This window comes from Dromaius novaehollandiae, chromosome W (assembly GCF_036370855.1).
Source record: "Dromaius novaehollandiae isolate bDroNov1 chromosome W, bDroNov1.hap1, whole genome shotgun sequence".
In the NCBI taxonomy this organism is placed as follows: Eukaryota; Metazoa; Chordata; class Aves; order Casuariiformes; family Dromaiidae; genus Dromaius; species Dromaius novaehollandiae.
Window position 1 is genome coordinate 18,051,568 of NC_088130.1, and position 19,475 is coordinate 18,071,042.

General features: G+C 42.7%; 1 protein-coding gene and 1 long non-coding RNA gene across 2 annotated transcripts in view; one reads left to right on the plus strand and one right to left on the minus strand.

The window, feature by feature from the left end:
• LOC112978810 (cryptic protein-like) overlaps positions 1-10,529 on the minus strand; it is a 32,796-nt gene extending 22,267 nt beyond the window's left edge. The window contains 1 exon segment of the mRNA XM_026092540.2: positions 10,397-10,529. Within this exon segment, the coding sequence (XP_025948325.2) occupies positions 10,397-10,529 (133 nt within the window).
• Positions 10,530-11,001: 472 nt separating this feature from the next.
• On the plus strand, positions 11,002-18,964 carry LOC112978816 (uncharacterized). Its single transcript, XR_003258025.2, has 3 exons — positions 11,002-11,318; positions 17,899-17,979; positions 18,790-18,964. It is a non-coding gene; the product is annotated as an uncharacterized LOC112978816 (long non-coding RNA).
• Positions 18,965-19,475: the final 511 nt, after the last annotated feature.

The window sequence follows — 19,475 nt, forward strand, 5'->3', positions numbered from 1 at the left end:
GTAACAACTAGTGACTCCTAATGCTTTCCTAATACTAGTATTATAAATACCTTCCCAAGAGAAGCCCTCAGTCCTTGAGAAAACCCTCCTACAGAGAAGACATATAGGAGATATGTTGGTAAGATCATTGTAGCTTGCCTGAACTTTAAGTGTTTTCTTATTGCAATCACTTTGGTAAGGGGTGTCATTACCTGATACAAATCCTTATGCGAATATGCTTTTATACTGCCATAAAGATGCTTCATACTACAGAATTGCTCAGGAGTAATTATAAGCCCTTCTTTAGCTGTTATAACTTCATCTCCTTTAAGTCAGTTGTACTGCTTTAACCTACCAGTCTAGGTTACATGTAAATATTTACTATGTAGTTAATATGGCACCTCTTTCAAAACTGGAGGATAAATGATAATGACTCTCATAAGAGGGACTGCTTTTTTGGAAAGCCTGAACAGATCCATAAGGAGGTATTTAGAGTAACATAACTTACAAAACCTCAGTGTATATCCCTTTCTCTCATTCTGGAGTAAAGGGTGAATAGGCAGGGAAGTGTTCTCCCCCCTTACAAAATAAATACATTGCTACGAATTTAAGAAAATATAAGACTTTCAGTCGTAAAAAGGTCAAGCAAACAATTTATGTTAAAGCTTTGCATCAGCAGCACTGGTTCAAAATGATCACTCGGTCTCTTCAAAGAGGCAATCAACTCATAAGATGGATGATATTATCTGTAGAAGTATTTTGGGAAAAGTGCCGTATTAACAAAAAAAAGAATTGTACCTGCCTATTAGAAGGGGAAAAAAACACCCTTCCTCAGACAACAAATAATTACAAGGTGTTATTAAGTTACAATGAAAAACTGGAAGGAGGAAGCCAGTTACAAACATTTTGGAGGCAGGGGGTTAAGTTTAAACATATGGGGAAAAAACAGATCTTGTCACAAACCATCCCGTGAGCTTGCAGCCTGGCACCAGCTCCTGCTGTGCACAGCAGGCACTTCCCCTCCAAACCACAGCGTATACTCACACAGCACTAAAGAGGATCAGCATCTCTCCTTATCCCTCCTTGAAGAACACATATTGCTGCCAGGCTTTGTCAAGAGGATATAGACCCGTCTTGAAATGGGATTGAAAAAAGTCAACAACAACAAAAAGGCAGGCACAGATTCAGCATTAAAGGTGCTCTTCCTGACTTCTACTAGCAACCCTCCCTGCAAATAAGCAGACCAAAAAAAAAAAAAAAAAAAAAAAAGAAATCAAAGCCTTGCAAAGTTTTCTCTCTTCCTCTCTCTCTTCCTCTGTACGTAGAAATTCTGCTTGTACAGAGATTTTGTTAGTTAGAAATGTGGAAAAGAGAGAAACCTACTCTAGGTGCAACCACACCAGCAAAATACTCCTTTTCTTTTCCTTGAGGGTCAGCAAAACCCCTATTTTTATTGCTTTCAGCTACTCAGTAGAGTTAAGGCTATAAAGAATCCGTGGTGTGGACAGAGTTATAGTGGAAAAGTTGCTGGGTGCTGCTGAAGGTAATTTTGTACAGCTAGTGCATTGAGCAGGTCAGAACGGTAAGTGTCTGAAAGAGTTTTTTCACTAGACCTGTACTATCAAAATCCCTTTAAGGTCTGCAGTGTGCTAATGTTGGAGGTCCTTGGAGTGACTTACTCGTATTTATAGTGGAAGTAGTGTTTTTTGTGTTTGTGTGTGTGTTGTTGTTTTTTTGCCACCTCTATGCATCTGTCAATATTACGCTTCTCTGTGATACTCTTCCAAGAGGCACAAAGGCAAGAGGGGGGCCTTGGCCCAGACTTTGGCATTAGGCCATTTCTGTCCTGGTAAGATTTGGGGCCCACAGAGGCTAGATTTGGTGTGTGGCATTACTTAGGGCTGCTCCAAGCTCTTTCCCATTTTTTTCCATGAAGACTCTCCTGAGATGCATCATAGCCAGGACTCCTGGGAGAAATTGCTGAATTGCTTCCAGACAGCCTGTCGCTGGCAGCTGCTTTGTTTCTGCTTAAATCAGGAGTGCTGCTAATAACCGGGTCCTTTCAGACAAGGCGCTCACATCCCTCAGTTCCCAGTGCCAGGCAGCCCGGATGATACCTGCTGCCATCCGTTCTCTGGGAGGGGAGCTCTGAACCCCTGGTGCCTCTGAGAGCCTTTCTGCCAGGGTGCACCTGCTCCTTCAGAGATGCCCAGTGCACGAGAGACCTATCCGGGAATAAATGGGGACACAAGGCACCTTTCCATTTCACATTTTTTGGCCTATTGTAATCTTTGATATGATTTGTGGGGCCACAGATACCTGAAGGAATTTATATATCTTTTCCTCCTGAACTGAAGGGGGACAAGTGCCCAGTCACCAAAGAGAATTTGGACCTACCTATCTATGCGCGGTGTAAGAGCAAGTTGTGGATGTTTTCAGTTCACCTGTTGAAAAGATTATCTCTGGCATTAATTAATTAGCAGTGGTCATTTCTGTTTAATATCCCTCTGCGTGAATCCTTGTTTTTCTGTTAAAAACATTCAAGCAGCAAGTGAGAAATCCCCACTGATGGTTGCGTGAGAGGTGAAACAACTGAACTGCTCAGAAAAGGGCCACAGAGCATGACTGCGTATCAGGCTGGCCCACAGGGTAAAGGCGCTTAGACCTAACATTTTGATTCAGGCCCCATCTTTAATTTAAACTTCACTTGACCGCTTTAAACAGAACGCTGATTGCCTAGGCAGATTCTCAGTGCTCCACAGCAGCAGTCTATTAACCTATTTAGATGATATCTACAGTAGTAATGAGATTAGAAACTAGAAAGGAAACTCAGAGAAAGAGACGGGAAGAAATTTAAAAGCAGTTTAAAATTTTGGTACTGTTTTTTTGATGAAAGTACCAGAAAGAGGGGTCATATTGTCCCACAAGTCATAAATACATCAAGTCTGGCCAGCTGATATGAGGTAATCCTGTAAAGACAGTCAAGTAATAGCTAGATTTGGAATGAGGCTAATGCCTAGATAATACAAAACAATTAGAAGATATTATGTATTTCTCCCTAGTGATACCTCCTTACAGACTAATTGTAGCTCTTGGGAGCTTTGTGTTCACTACAAGGCTAATTTTTCTAGATTACAAAGACCTGAAAGCTATACTTTCCAAACTTTCACTGCTGACTTCTCAAGTGTAAGCCTGCTTCATCAATTACATTTCCTTCGGGCTCCTAATTTGGGAGCCGCTGCTCCCCAGGATCTTGTCTGCTCTAGGGCAGAGACACTGTTTCAGGCATCAGAAAATCTAGTGCTGCTTCCTCCAGAACTACATTTTTTTCCACAGTCACTTTGTCTCTCGATCTCAATTTTGCAGCTCTAAAACGAGGATAAGTTTTAACTTCTCCCTAACTAGTCTGTCCTGCTCGATTTAAGCTGTAATCCCCCCACGGCAGCATCTGTTTCTCCCTCTCTTTATATTGTACCTATCTTCGTGAGATCTCCGGCTTGCTGGTAGGACAAGGTGATGCTATTGTAAAGCATGTATGTGAAAACCACAGCTGCTAATTTGCGGAGAAAAAGTCAGCAGTTCAGGACATTTTTGGAGGCTGGGGGTCAGCGAGCTCCCACAATAGGTCTTTGTTGTTAAATTTCCCTGTTGCTTTGATTGAAACAAAGGCAGGCCTTGTGAGTGCAGCCCGGTAGCAGGAGGGAATTTGGTTTTCATGGAAAATCACAAGCTATTAGCAGTTGTGAGGACAAGCTATCGCCCATTAGAGCCATTGCTAGAAGAGACCACCTGCGCACAGCAATGGAAAAGTCTGTCTGCCTGGACTATGCGAGTCAGGAAATGGCCATGCTGAGATCAAAATCAACCAAGTTTGAAAGTCTGCAGCCGAGCAAAAGACTTGAGCTGCAAAAATGCTACACCTTATGCTGCTTTTGTAAAGAAAATAATCCTAAAGCCCAAGGTATCATCTGTAGACAAACATGAAGTTTGAAAATTGTAAACAGTTCAAAGAGTATCGGGGGGAAAATTTAAGGCTCTAAACCTTCTAGAAAACACCTAAGCTTCTTATAAAAGATAAAGCTAACTTAAGGAAGGGCCTGGGAAAACATTATAGGGTTTGTTTGGTTTGCCATGATTGAAGTACAGATATTAAGATAGCTAAAATAGCAGCTTATAACACAATTAAATTTGTAATTCTTTCGACGTATTTGCACATGAATGGCGGGAGTGCTTCTGACCGGAGCAGGAGACAGGTATACACAGGGAAATCTAAAGTAAAGCTAAGTAGCGTTCAAATTAAACCTCTTGATGAGATAGAGATAGAAACACTTCCAAGGTGTGAGGAATAGTCACCTCAGCTCTCTGAAGAATAGCCATAGGAAAAGTTACCCACTTTCCTAGGAAAAAATGTTTAATGTGTAGTTATTTAAATTATTTAATTGGGTACTGCATTATTTAATTTGCCATCTTACCTTTCCTGTCCGTCACTGAAACTAATATATTACATCCTTAGAATCTTTCCTACAGAAAAATTTTTCTGTTTTACCTTGCAGTATTTGGGAGGAAACAAAACTTTTAAAAATTTCATTTCTCTCAAGGAAGATAACTCGGGGAATTAGAGATATAACTGATATGCTTCTCTAGCAGTCCATGGAAGCCATATATCTTTAAAGGAACAATCATCTTTTCTATACATTTTAAGAAACTGACATCCTGTGGGAGATTATAAAATCCCTACTTGTAAAATCCTACTTTTTCCTCCCAAGAAAGGAGTGTGCAGATGCCTGGATAGTGACCCGAGGTCTCCTGACAGTAGGCTTTGTTTCTCTGTTACCTCTTCCAGGTGGCAGAAGTAGATCACTGCACATACAGAAACCTTGAGAAGAAGTATCTCCTTCAGTTTCACAGGCCTGCTAAAACCACTGGTAGAAGCTAATATTGCTAGTTAGCGTCTACAAAATGCTTCTGTTAACAAAAATCAACTGCAAAATCCTCCTTGTGAGCCCAAAGACAAGTGGGATTGTTCTGGCCTCCTTTCACCCTGCAAATCAGAATACGAGCACTGAGAAAAAAGGCACGTTTTCTGCCGGCCGCACTCGAGCAGAGCATTTTGAGAATCTCCCCTTCACACTTGCTTTCCTCCGCAAGAGTAAATGAAATGAGGCCTCCTTTCAGCTGGGCACATGCACATTTTCTCCTTCTATTCAAAAATCCCTTTTGAGCTGCTGGCATGCATTTCTGGCGGGCACTCAGGAGCCCAGGATATTTTAAAGGAGCTGTGAATAGTCGCTAACAGTGGCATTCAGAAGAGAGAAGCTAGTGGGAGCTAAAAAGCTATGGCAATTGTGCAGTTTATTTTTTACATGGGAGGCAAAAGTCAGATTTTTGGACTTCCGGGTAGTTTACTGAAACCAGCTTTTTATGGACCTGGACTTCCCAAGTTTTTTGTTTTATTAACATAAATTTAGTATCTGGCAGTTTTCCCTCAATTCATTGCAGTGTCATCTGTGGTGCCAGGTTTATCCAAGATGCTTTTTGATGTGTTTAATGTCCTAGTTCTTATGTTGGCATCAGCCTTCTCCTGTAACCTAACAGTTTAGGATCCTGCTTAGTGAGAAAAAAACATATAATACATCTGCTGTCTCAGTCGCTGAAGCTAATTTACTTACCACAGTCATCTTGAAATATTGGGGAAGCTATGCAGAGTCCCATAAACACATTTGCACAGAGAGCAGCTCCTCGGTACCATGGATAACAGCATCACAATCTCAGTTAAGAGTAGAAGAACAGAGCTCTTCTAAAATGAGCCTATCGGTAAACCAATAGCAAATGGACTGCTTTTAATAATTTCCTTTACCTGTTCCATTCATCAAAGTCACAGCATCAGCCTCTGAAGTGTTTCAGACACTCAGAAAAACTGCCCAAGATACAAGTTACTCCATTTTTGCAGCAAAGTGTGTTTAACACCTTGCCTGTGAGATTTTGTTAAAAGCAGTGCTAAACTCCTACACCCTACCTTCACACATACATATGTTTTTACATCTGTCATCATCTGAGAGTTATAAATGCGGATGTTCCTTCCACTGTATTGAAATACAGTGGGCTAGGAAAAAAGAGATTTTAAAATAAATATCGAAAATGTCTGTTGCACAAGGACTATGTTGCTTTGGGGTATTCTTTAACCTGGCCTGGGCCACACGGCAGGATGATAAGATGACCTCTTCATGCCTTGCCTCCCATGTTCTTAGTGGCTCTATAATTGCTTGAGATTCTTTCAGTAGAGCTGAGAAACAAGACTGTCCTATATTTCCCTCATGTTATTGCCTAATGCAGATGGAAGTCAGGGTGAAAGGAGGAGATGGCTCTGTAAAACCATTTTTTAGTGAAAAAATTGTCCCAGTCTTCAGTGGTCAGGGAGCTGTTTTAATTTATTGGGAGCATCACTTTGGCAAGACTACAGAGAAAATCCATGAGTGTCTTTTCAAGTAAAAGTGCACCTAAAAAAAAATGGGTTTGAAAACAGAAATTTGGGATCTTGCCAAAGTGATCAAACATGATCATGAGAAAGGTATGTTGGTTTCCTCACTTGTTACTGGCCTCTCCCTATCAAGACCAAGTCTCTTATAATACAGCAAAGGTTGTTTTCAAGGCACAATATGTATAGTTCATTTCCCACACCACTTCTCCTTCTTAGAAACTATTTGCTTCAAGTGGTCGGAAAATAGGTTCTTTTCAACAGCGAGCTCTCCTTGGCTTCCAGTGTGAAAGACTTTTAAAAGCTTCAGGTAGAGGTTGGTGAATACAGAGCAAGGTTACACATTTGAATTGCCTTTACTGGTGGTCCTGCCTTATAGTGAGCTCTCTAAAGACTTCCTGGTGAAAAAAATTACTGGCAACAGAAATATCAGATTTTGCTTTCCTACATGAATGATCCCAGAAATCCCCTTGTCCCTAGCACTCATGTTAGAAATGTGATTTTAAAATAAGAGTAAGTCATCTAATCTAAAGAGTAGAAACACACAGACCAGATAAGGTAGCTAAGCAAAAATTTAGAAATGCAATACAGATGGAGAATTTAGTGCTTTAAAACCAAGTTCAAGAGGAAAGAAATCTGCTTGCAGACACTTAGCAGAACAAGAGGGAGAGGCAAATGCCACCAAGGCATTTGGTTTGAGTTATTCACTCACTGTTGTCATGATTCCTACAGCAGAAAGACTGTTTCAGTGCATGTTTCTTAATTACAGGATAGCACAGGAACTTGCTGGCTTCAAGGCCAAGGAAAGGTAGTTGAGAATACACCTTTGCAAAGATATTTGTTCCATTAATTGACTCTAGTGAGAATCCAAAATATCTCAGGAATGGTTGTGCTCCTAAAGCAACTGCTCTTGTCCAGTTCTTTGGATGTCTTCTGTCTTGCCTTTAATTTTAATAAAGGAAAATATAAGGGAAAAAAGGGAGTATTTTCAAGTCTTTCCTCGCATGCTGACAGTAGAAAGCCTCTTACCCATTCCCAGTCCCAGCTTCAGGCTGTCAGAGAACAGAAGAACACAGAAGAGTCTAAAACAGAGAAAGGGAATCAGCAGAGGGGTAAAGGAGAGTTGCAGCTTAGGTGGGAAAAGGAGAAGAATCCCTCAAAGTAGCTAAATACTTGGTTTACAAAAACAAACTGATCAGCAAAAGTTCTCATTAGCTAATTTCAACCCACTGAAAAAAAGGGGAAATCTTTTCTCTTCAGTTAGCAGAAAATCAGTCAAGAACACTGACAGAGCCGTAAAGAGGATCTCGACCTTTCTAGCCTAGTAGGGAGGCTCTTACTCATTATCCTGCATCCTTTCATAACAGAGGAAGAAATAACAATGTATGCTGTTGGCAAGCCGCTCTAGCTACTGCGTACCATCATTCATTTAAAGAAAAAAATCCCCTGTGAGAACTCAAAGCAGCTTTCCAAGTTGCATCCTGTACGACTCAAGAGCTGCTACTTCTGCTTTCCTGCCTAGCAAGTCAGTCAATAAGCACCTGAAAGGCAATTATCACCTGTCTACCCCCCACTCCCAGTATGGATATTTCCACTACAGCTCACTGGCGTGAACTTATGTCACAGCAGATACGGGCTGCCTATGCCTCTTTCCGGGATAAGCTGCCCCTCTACTGCACGCATTGTACAGCAAGCGTCAGAGGCAGATGTGTTTTCACTGATAGATGCAGGACGAAGATTGATTTATATCTATATAGGCATAAATTGCCCCAGGAACATTTTGAAAAGCCAGCAGGGAGTGCAAAAAGCACACGCCATGGGGAATATATAGTTTTAAAAACTGAAACACTGAAGCCATGAATTGAATAACTTCTCATCTTCAAGAGAAATCTTAATTACATTAAGTCTAGGATATCTAAATGGGGCCAGTGGAAATTGGCCTGATTTCTTCTTCCCCAGGTAGGGGTCCTGGCCACGATTTGGACATGGCACTGCAAGCTGCTTCAAAACGGCATATCCTTAGTCCTGTCAAAGCCTCATGAAATCACAGTATTTCTGGGTAGACTTATGGATTTGCTGATCCCATGCAAAATGGAGAACCTCGTGTAAGAGACTTGCTTGTATGCAGACTGGTGCCTGCCTCAAGGAAATTTGCACCTGCAAAGTTTAAAACTGAACAAATCATCAGGTGAGCGCCAGCCGGGTGGCCAGGACCCTTTACAGTCTAGCACAAGGCATTGGAGCTTTGTCGGCTTTAGAAATTATACATAAATGGCCATGTCAAAGGGACTGGGCCTTTGGGAGAACTGGTTTGACAGTATGGATTTATGCACTCATTTTGAAACACAAAAGCACAACAAAAAGTCAAGGCAATAGAGAATACTGGGCTAGATGCCATACCTACACTGAAGAAATATTAATGACATTTCCTCCTGGGGCTAGCAAGGAGCCAGTTGCACTAGTCTTAAAATTAATGGTGGCCCCTTGGGTAACCAAAGTGGGTGCTTTGAGCACTCTGTCATCTACTGCTATTTGGGATGGATCTCACAGAGTTTGTGCATGGTTTCCTTAGTGCACACAGAGTGATTATATTGCAGCCATTGGAAAAATAAGCATCTTTCTTTCTCATGTGCAATGCTATGTGCACAAGATGCAAAATGACTTACTAGCCAACTTGGGAAAATGGAACTTTCAAGGTCAAATGTAAGTAGCTGATTACTAAAATTTGATGTTGGGATATCAAAAGTCCTGGAATGCTTTTAGATTTCCCTGGTTTTCACATAAAGTGAAAAGAGAAGTCTATCAGAAGGGAACAGCAATGTTTTTACCAGAATATAATGAGAAATATTTCCGAGTTGTAGACTCCCTTGTAGCACTTTGTTTGCATATTCTTTCCCTCCCTTCTTTTACTACCTTCAGCTTCTTGGTGTTAAATTGAGCTGGCAGTGTTACAGGCCATTTTAAATCAATGCTTGCAGAACTGCAAGAAGTGTGAAGCTGCCACTGAAGAATCAACGAGGAGGCACTGATAGCACTTATCAGCTCTTCTGTGCAAATGTCCTAGGTTTTCCAGGTGTGTGAACCCTTCCAACTTTGATTAAAAAGGGATTAATGTTGTTTTTTAAATATGTATATATATATATAAATATATATATATATATATAAAATGAACCAATTTGTGTGTGCTTGCAAGTCATAACTCTTTGGAGAGGTTTGCATTTGAATGCACCCAATTTTCCCATGCTGAACAGTGACTGCAATCTGTTAGGCAAGTTCTGGGCTTGACAAGGCATACTGTATTGCACAAGGTTTGCACCATTTCACTGTTGTGTCAGAACCAGAAGAGGCTACACTTGAGCGGTGACGCCAGTGTGTCAGTTTAGGACATCAAGCACGCTGTTCATGTAGTGCTGGAGGTGCAGAAGGTGCAGAGGTCTTTTTCTTATCTTCCTTTCTCTTCCATTTTCCTTGCTATTGTCGTGATGTGGTTCTCCTTGAAGCAGGCAGGGCAGGTCATGCTGTTTAACGGGGGAATGTCTGAGCTGCTCCTGTCCAGTGAACTGCTTCCAGCCACTGGCTTCTCACTTTCTCCTATCTCTTCCACACAATTCAGCTCACTAACTCAGCAGAGAACAATGCAACAAAAAGAAAAAGCTTCTTTTTTCCCTTTTTTTTTTTTTTTTTTTTTGGTCCGTGACTTAAATTTGCTCAACCATCATCAGAACAGGTGGTTTTTGGCCAAGAGCATGCTCAGGAAAGAGATGTGGAGAAGAAAGGAGTGAGGGACATGGCCTACCTGTCACTGTCTGCAAGCTCCATGTCAGCTCAGCACCAGCTCAGCAATCCCATGAAAATTTGTCTTGGGGATAGAGTTGGTTAAATATGTAAATATGAATGCTTGAACCTAAAGACTGGGTCAGAAACAACACAGCCTCTACTCACCTGCAATGGGACAATTGTCCACAACTGTTAAGACCTCCCAGTGAGTACACTGGGACAAGGATAAGGCCAGCAGGCTTGGATCATAGTCAGCTGTGTAAATTAGTATTAAGGGAGTAATTTTTATTTGCTCCATGTCTTGAATGATACATTAGCATTCTACATTAGCTTGCTAAATGTTAAAAAATGGTTATGTGCTGAAGTCAGTGGAGCTACATAAGTTAAATTCCCAGCTATGGAAGCTGGAATATAATAAACCATCTTTTTCTCCACAGATCCTCTGTCTTCTTCAGGAAACAGTTTGGACGGGGTGCCATGAATGTGTCAGAGATTTGTAGTAACTTAAGAGATCCTACAAATTTAAGTCTTATCTTAGCCACAGTTCTATTTGCAATTACCAGGATATAAATCCAGGCAAAATAATCTGTGTCAATAAATTTACTGTGAGTTTTCCTCTTGTGTAACTGTAAATATATTTAAATCCTAGAAGATGATTTGGACACTGTTAAATGATGCTGAGTTATAAAATGAAGTAACATGACTGTGGATGATAAAGTGCATGCCATCTCTTCTGGTGTACCAACCATGTACGAATGAAGACACAACTAATGGTGCTATGACATTCTTCTCAATCTTCTACTTTTTTTTTTTTTAACTAGTTTCACATTCTGCTGAACCGAATACAACAACCTGCTGCCACTAATGAGGGAAGTCTTCTCCCCCTGCCTCTCTGTTTTTTCCTTCTCACTCCCAGCTGAGTGGTCCAGCCTTGTCCACCGGGCTGGTACTTGTTGGACCCAACAACCTTACACTAAACTGATTCGTCTCACAGAAAACTACCCATATATTTTGCTGGAACAGCTTTCTTCTGGGATAAGGAAGAAGCTCACTGAGAGGAACTGATCACTGCCAGAGCTGGCACAAGGTAAATGGTGGGAGCACGCAGCTGGGAGGAGGGAAAGACTTAGGTCCAAAAACATGGTAGCAGGACCTCACACTTTTCCATGGAATGGAGCTATTAGGTCAGCTCACCTTGTCCCATGAAATCATGCCTTAAACCCTACATTTAGACTTGGACTAAATGCCATCATAGAGAAACGAGGCCTGCAGACACTTGTATTTTCTGAGTGTTTTATCCAAACTTCTTCTTCTGGTTCCTATCGGGGGCTCACTTTGCTCTCCACTAGTGCAAAGCAGGCCCTCCAGCCCTGAATCAGTCACAAAGTGTCTTTTCACTTCTTTTTTCTTAATGTAATTTATTTTCCCTGCTCCTTTTTTGCTTGCTTGGAATGCAGATCTCCTCAGATCTCTGAAATACAGTGTTCCAGTTAGCCTTGTCAGAGCTAACTGAAAACTGTTTCAACACAAACTGCCTGAGAATCAATGGCTATCAGAAATCAGCCTTTCTCTTTTTCTAGCACCCACTGCTTGTGGACACAGAGTAAAGTGCTGCTTAAATCCTTTTCTTATTTACAGAGGAATGTGGGCTTTTAATTGCTCCGTTTTCCACCTAGTATGTATTTTTCCTAGTACTTTTAGCCCTGGCATCCCTTGTTCTTCGGTAATTATTGCAAGGTCAGGCACTCTGATAGAGGCCTCCTTCATTTAGCTGTCACACTGTTGTGGGTCAGGGCTGTGCGAGCCGCCGCACAACCCTGCAACACGCCCCACACGCACTGGCTTTGAGCGAGTACAGGTGGGACGTGAGGAGAGGGCTCCTCACTTCCAAAGGAATGAGCTGCCGGAGCCACTTTTTCAATAGCGCTAGCGGAGTCTGATCAGTCGGTGAAAATTGCTGCCTGACTGGTGCCAGCAATAGTGGGGGGCCAGATTCAGAAGGGCCCCGAGCTGTGAGGACCTTCTTAAAAGATGCTCTCGCTGCAGCGTCTGTCAGCATGATCCTGCTTGGATACTGCCTCTTATTGTTGTGACATTTTTATTATTTCCATTGTGGAATCTGAGCACTTCACACTTTTTTTTTTCACTTTCCATGTTAGAAGCCTGTAATTTTGCTGCTACAGATCATAAATTCTGATAGTCCTAGTATAAATGTACAGTTATCTGTCATTACAAATAGTTAAAAACATAGCAAAACATTTCCATTAAAGTTATTGCCATTCTCTCTGATTTTTAACTTCCAGAGAAATGCTTACCAGATCTAATTACAAGTTCACTGTATTAGAGTATTTTCCATCTGAGACATTTATCTATTAATCTGCAATACTGTTACTAAAACTGTGCTGAGGGCTGGACTTATTAAAACTTCCCTTCCAAATCAAAATGATGGATGTGGGTTTTAATGGGACAGTTCATTTAAACTAATTAAACACCATTTAAACTGTTTTTAAAAATCATTACATTCTGCTAGGTTAATTATTTTAAAGTTATTGTTTAATCTGTACGAATTGCCCAGACAGAACCAGAGTCCTTCATCCTTTCTTGCAATTTGTCATCTGCCATGATAAACTGTGTTGTCTTCACCTGTAATTACCTTCTGTAATTGCCACTGCCCCCTCCTGTAATGCTTGCTTGACAGACTGAAAGATAATATATATATATAATGGCTGTAGCACCTTTAATATTTACTGTTACCAACAATATGAAGCTCAGCGCTTTGAGCTGTGCTGATAAAGGATAATGTTCTTGTTAGCATGCTGCTCATGCAGAAGCGGCTGGCGTGGAGCTCTCTATCTGCACATCCTGCAAGCTCTTCAAGTGCCTCTCCCATCCCGACGCTATGGCACGTGACTGGTGGTGGGGCTTTGTGAGTACAAAAATAATTGATGTATTGGACTGGACAAGGAGAGCCCAAAAGGGCTATTAGGACCAGTGTTAGCAGTTACCCTCAAACCCAAGCACCTGCCAAACCCATTTGGCTTCTGCTGTACAGACTGGTGGGACACTGTCCCAGGCAGGACACCTGGGGATGGGGGTCTCCCCTCCAGCCTGCACACAAACCCCAGTGCTCCCCTGCCCCGTGGCTCTGCACAGCATGGGATATGCACTGTGTGGCTCTCAGCCAGATGAAGATTTATAGGCTAGCAGGGTCAGGAAGATTGGCAACTCCATCCTTGCAGAATAGAGCCTCTTTTGCCAGGTTGTATTCCACTGCTCTTAAATATTTGATTCAGTGGCATCTACGTTCTGTTAACCAGCCCCGTGAGTCATGTGCAGAGGGAAATGCCTGTTTCTGAGTGAATTACCTTATCAATATTAACGTGTCTTAAGAACATTCATAAAATTAAAACTCCTCCTTTGGCACCTCCAGGCCTTCTTTCTCATTCTTGGTCTTTGTATTTCTCCTCCTTCAAGTTAAAACCCAGGAGTCGGTATGAATGAAAACCATTAACAACCCAGCAGACTGGCACAATTACATTATTTTTCTTCCTTTCAGGGCTCTTCCTGAAGGTCTTTATATTTACAGTGTTAAAATGGCATCTTTTGAGGCTGAACTTTTCTTCGGTGCAATTTCTTTCAGCTCTGTCTGTAGTAGAGAGCAGGATGTAAGGCAGGGCGAGAAGCACTGCAGAATTAGCTCGGGTCTGACGGCACAAGAGCTACAGTGAACGCAGACTTTTCATTACAACCCTAGATCAAGCTTTATTGCCCTAATTTGAGCTAGCTTCTTATGCGGCACTATAGATGTAGAAATTATCCTTGTCTGACAGCCCTCTCGACTGGGCTGCAAGTGTGTGAAATCTACCTGAACCGTTGCTGACATGTTTATTAGGTCATGCCAGTGTCATCTAAATTTAATCTGTAATAAGCAGGATGACACTGAGTTGAGAAGTCACGCAGTAATTTTTTTCCTGTGCTTATCTGAAAGTTCCTCTGTTGGACAAGATCACGCTCAGGTCCCCTCTCCCTCTGCTCATAGTTTATAGGTATGGATTAAAACTCCTTTTCCCCATAGCTGTACCTTACCTTATAAAGTTATGATAACAATTTGGCAAAAGCTCAGAAATATTGTGCAGCTGCCGGGGGTAGGGGGTGACTGCACATCAGCAAGAAGCAAGTTTCATAAACTCTCAAAATGAGTTTTCCATCAAAGCTGCCTGGGTTACACCTTCGTTGTTGTTAACTCTTTCTTCTGGCTCATGCACAGGCCACGAGGTGGCTCCTGAGCCACCGAAACAGCACAACATCCTGGTGTTTTTAGCTAAATTGAAACTGGTGCCAGCCAACCTCAAAACGCTGTCCGCAAACGGGCTCCAGAGCTCCATCACGGCTGCAGAGCCCCCAGCGCAGCCAGCGCAGGGAGGCAACGGGCAGCGTAAGGGCGTCTGCTGTCCCGGTGGGGGCCAGCCCCTGTCATGGGTCAAGTGCCAGTGTTTACTGTGACCTTCAGGTCTGTGGTGAACCGCAGCAGCCATGTCTCAAAATAAGAGTTCAGCTTGCTTTAATTTACCATGTGTCGGAACGGCAGTCTGAGCTCAGATTACACTTTCTCCCTTGTAAAAACAAGAGCTGGCCCTGGCACTCCTGGACAAGTCTGTTTTCTGATGTCATGGTTTTTCCTCACTGGCTGACCTGACTTATGTGACAGCTCCATCAGTTCTCATGAGGAAGTTAAAATAGTCTTTTGTCAATCTTCTTTTTAATTCTTAGGTGTCTCCACTCCTTTATTTAATCAAATTCAAGCTTATTGCCCTTGTTTTTAGGCCCTGCAAAATGCAGTTCTATTTTCTAATTTGCCTTTGTGTCTTCTCATGACAATTAACGCCCAGCATGGGTTATTTAGAGTGCCTACCAAAAGGCATGTTGGCTACAACAAAAATAGGTTAAATATCAAAAGTTGCGTATTGGAGAGCTCGTTAGATAACTAGCAGCAGTCCAGGATTTAAAAACAATACCTTGCTTGATTAGAAGACAGCTTTTGCTCCCCTCTCCCTTTTTTTTTTTGCTATAGCTTGTCCTCACACACAGTGTTCCTCCAACAAAACTACTGATTGGTAGCCTAGTAATATGCACCACATATTGTGTATGGGACTACTATGGGACTGTTGCAACAGGGCAGTCCCACCACAGAGAATTACATATTCTAGTTGCTTATTCGTACATGTATTCTGCATAATATACTGCCCAAGGAGATATTTTGTCTGAGCCTGCATACAATATGTAGAGATGAAGGGAAAAAAAGATATTTGTATTTGTCCCTGTGTAGCAGTATTGCTGAAGGCAGAAAAACCTCATGGTTCAGTGCTGTGTGTGCGAAGGAGCTAGGTGTCCTTGTCCTTTGGTCAGCAGATGGCACCATTTGTTTCATTCTTAAAAGCAGCCTCTTCTGCTGGGATTTTGTAATGCAGCAGGTCTGCAGGAGGGGGCTGACAACTATGTGCGCTGCTTCATTGCAGGCTCTGAGCAGGGGCGCTTCTTTGCTTTTCTACAGTGGATCACAGTGGAGTGCGACGGGACATGAGCCATACATCTCTGAGGGTCAATGGTGAGATGTGGTCTTTGCTGGGCCAGTGAGTTGCTTCCCCCGCTCAGACGTGCTCCCAGAGTAGGCTGCTATGGGAGGGTGTTGTATGTGATGGCCGGTGGTCTCTTTGCTCTTATGCCCTGGGTGGGCAAAGGCAACTATAAATGGAACAGAGCTTTCCTGCATTTCCTCTTCTTTCCCCAGGTTTAATCTTTCTTGGGAAAAAAAAACAGGTTCATACCCCTTGATAGTGCTGCATTACACCTTGATGAAGATATGCACCCCTGGAAAGAGCTTGTGCTGCTTCACTGACTTCTCAGCGTGGCTGGACGGCTACGGTTCGCTCTCTTTAATGACACATCTAACGAGGCTGTCTACTGAGCCCAGCTCCTACCAAAGAGCCTCCTGTCCTCAGCAATTACTGGTCAATCAAATGTAACATACATCTCCTCTCTGCTCCTTCGCACCAGCGGGCTCCTGTGCCTTTGATTTGTTGCACAATTAAATGTAATAAGAGAGAGATCAATAGGTAACATGCCCATTATTTTGCTCAGAAAATGCTTCTTAAATGAGGTGATTCAGTTTGAATCAGGTACAAGTGTAAGTAGCTCTAAAAGGAGCCTGAGGTTGAGTAAAACTTGGCTTCTGCTTTACATCTTTCATGTGGAGGACTGATCGTGAAATGCTAATGCTATTATTATTATTGGTACTGATACAGTTCCAGCTGGGGATCTTTTATAACCTTGTAAACAACCCCCTGGAAGAACTTGCGCAGTCACAGCCTTGTTGTCTACTCAGCGAGAGTGGCAAAGGCTGTAGTGTCTTGTACCACTCTTGATTTTAAGTGCTGTATTTCTTGCTCAAAGTGCCTGCAAAATCTTTCAGGACATTCTTTCTCTGATGATTTTAAGGTCGTTGCACATTTACTGGAGGGCGATTTACCTCTAGAACAGCTTCAACAAGCTGAAATGATTTCTAAGACATTTTAAAAGTACTGGGGACAACTCTCTAGTTATTTCATGGTCTCTGAGAGTCTCTTAGTCCCAGACCACTTGGGAGCTGTGACTATTGAGGACTCGTCTACTGTGTTGACAGGGTCCCTGACAAAGTCTCCAAACACAGTGGCAGAAGGAAGGCTTTTTCAGCAAAGCGATGCAACTTCACCCAAGAGCCATAAGCTAAGTTTGCTGAAGCACCTCTGTGGTAACATAGCTAAGTCTGCAGGAGAGGCTTTGTAGCACAGATGAGAAAACAAGGCAGTGTGACTCACAGCCCCAAATTACAGACATTGTCTGAGACTTTGCCCATGGTACTAATTAATGCTCCAGGCACATTTTAGCGTAGCAATCTCCGGGCTGTAGCTCTGGCAGGAGTTATAAATCGGGTCTTTTCCTGGGTGCCCACTGAGACTGTGTCAGAAAGGGCTGACGCCTCCAGACTGAAAGGTTGTCGACATAAGACACTGTCCAGCCGAACTGAGTTTTAACGGGACTTGTGTATTCTGCAGTATTATTACAGCCATTCTGCAGCTCTGGCAACTCTAGATGGATACCCACATGGATAGTATGAAAACAAAGCAACAAGTAAAAATATTTTGGGGCTAAGGGTTTCACAGCCCTGTTCTAGTGAATGGAAAATCCGTATTGCAAATTCTGTCTCTTCTTTAGCCAGGCTTTGTGTCAGTCTTTTCATGGGATTAGCTTTGTTGGATTTTATGGGAAATGTGTCACTAAAAAGCTGTTAATTGTCATGCACCTGTATTAAGACCTTCCTTACAGTAGATAGTTTAATGACAGCTACAGTAGCAGCAATGCTGTTGTCAGTCTTTGTTGTGTGAAGTGTTACTGTGATGGTGCCCATGCTAGGCCTGTGCGGGAACCTGTGTTACCTGGACACTCACCTGAATGCCAGAAGTCTTCTACTGACCTCAATTTAATGGCATATTATTATCCAGATTAGAACAGAGAAGCAAGAGAAAACGAAAATAGCTATTGCAATTGTGTATTCATTATTTTTATATATGTATTTTTATATATTATATAAATTATATTAAATATATAAAAAATATATTATTTATTAATAGATTGCGCTGACCTCTTTGTTGACCTTTACTTTGTGAGGAGATTTCTCCCTGCAAAGCGGCATGCCAGAAGAGACTCTTCAGGTAAAGAAAATTTACAGAATCTGTGCTCCAGCTAGAACAGAAGTAGAAAAAAATCCCTTGGTCTGTATGTTGAAAGTCAACTCTCAGTTACCCCGGTTAGATTATCTGAGTTGTGGACTTATTAGTGGCATGGGTAGAGCGCTGTCTCAGGATGGTAGCAGGATTAGACGAGCGCAGTGATGCATGACTGTGGCTGTATTGCTTTCAGAGTGAGCCTGTCATTGGAAGCAATATAGCTGCTGTCTCATGGAGCAGCTGCCTGCACACAGCGACAGCTTGGGTATTTTTGCACACCCTTCCCAGGACTGGGATGCCAGGGAGTTCGGCACAGGCCCTAGCTCCATTTGGAGTTTGCTCCAGTCCAGTGGGGCTGATCAGCTCCAGCAGCCAAAACGGACCTGTGTCTTTGTGAAATGGCTGCCTTGGTACCTAGTCCAGGAAGGTGGTTCAGCTGAATGCAGCATCGTTGCAGGAGCAGGCAGACCCAGGCCAGGTGTCCCGTGCTGGCTGGCCGAGGAACACTTCCTGGGGGCACCACGGCAGGTGGTGCAGAGCCAGGCCTGAGGCTCTGCTGAGGCCAGCTCAGGTCTGGCGCTGCTACGCTGGGATGCACGATGTGGAGGATGCCCCAGGGACTTTGAGGAATAGCCTCTGTCAATCAAGCAAGCCTTAAATTGGGTCGGGCCTGCCAATAAGTTTGGCTGGATGCAAACGAGACTTTTGCCTATTCACTGAGCTGTGCTGTGTACTTCGCTAGCCTTTGTGTCCGGTATCTAGGTTGTTCGAGCTCTTCCCATTACTTTCTTGTAGACCAGCTCCCCTATTAGCTCCAAGAAGAGACTGCAGCTTGACTGGATTTGTGCAACCTAAGATGGAAGACACTCTTTGGCTGAAGAAGCTGGTTTTGGACACACTTAAGTATTGAGTACTTGGCTTACAGTTTTCCTTTTCCTTGATCTTTTTTGTAAAGTACACTGAGATCCGTCATTAAAAAGTATTATACATTCTTTCTGTGTTTCTCTCAGTCTCTGCTGTCATTTTTTACACATCCCCACGATCTCTCAGGCCCTTCCTCAGGTGTTCTTCCACCTCTGGCATATCCTCCTTTAGAAGATCAGCCTTTTTCCCTAAAGGTACAGGACCTTTCGCCTTTCCTAGCCAAAAACAGCACCTGGAAAAAATAGCAACTGGCAGCGTCTGAAACGAGCTGGAGATCATATCTTTCTCAATATAGTAATTTAATTTTATTGTGCACCAGACACGAAAATGTGGAAACATGTTTTCCTAGGCACTGTACAAGAAAGGAGGAATATGGAGTGTGGTTTGGATCAGGAGAGGGACATATTGCCTCTGCTCCACGTTACCGCGGTGTCTTGTTTCCCCTACCAATGGCTTCGTCAGCTCTAGCCGCTGACATTGGATGTGCATCTCTGCTACAGGAAACCCAGACAGCTATTTGGCAAAAATGTGTGTGTTGGTGGGCAGATGTACCAGAT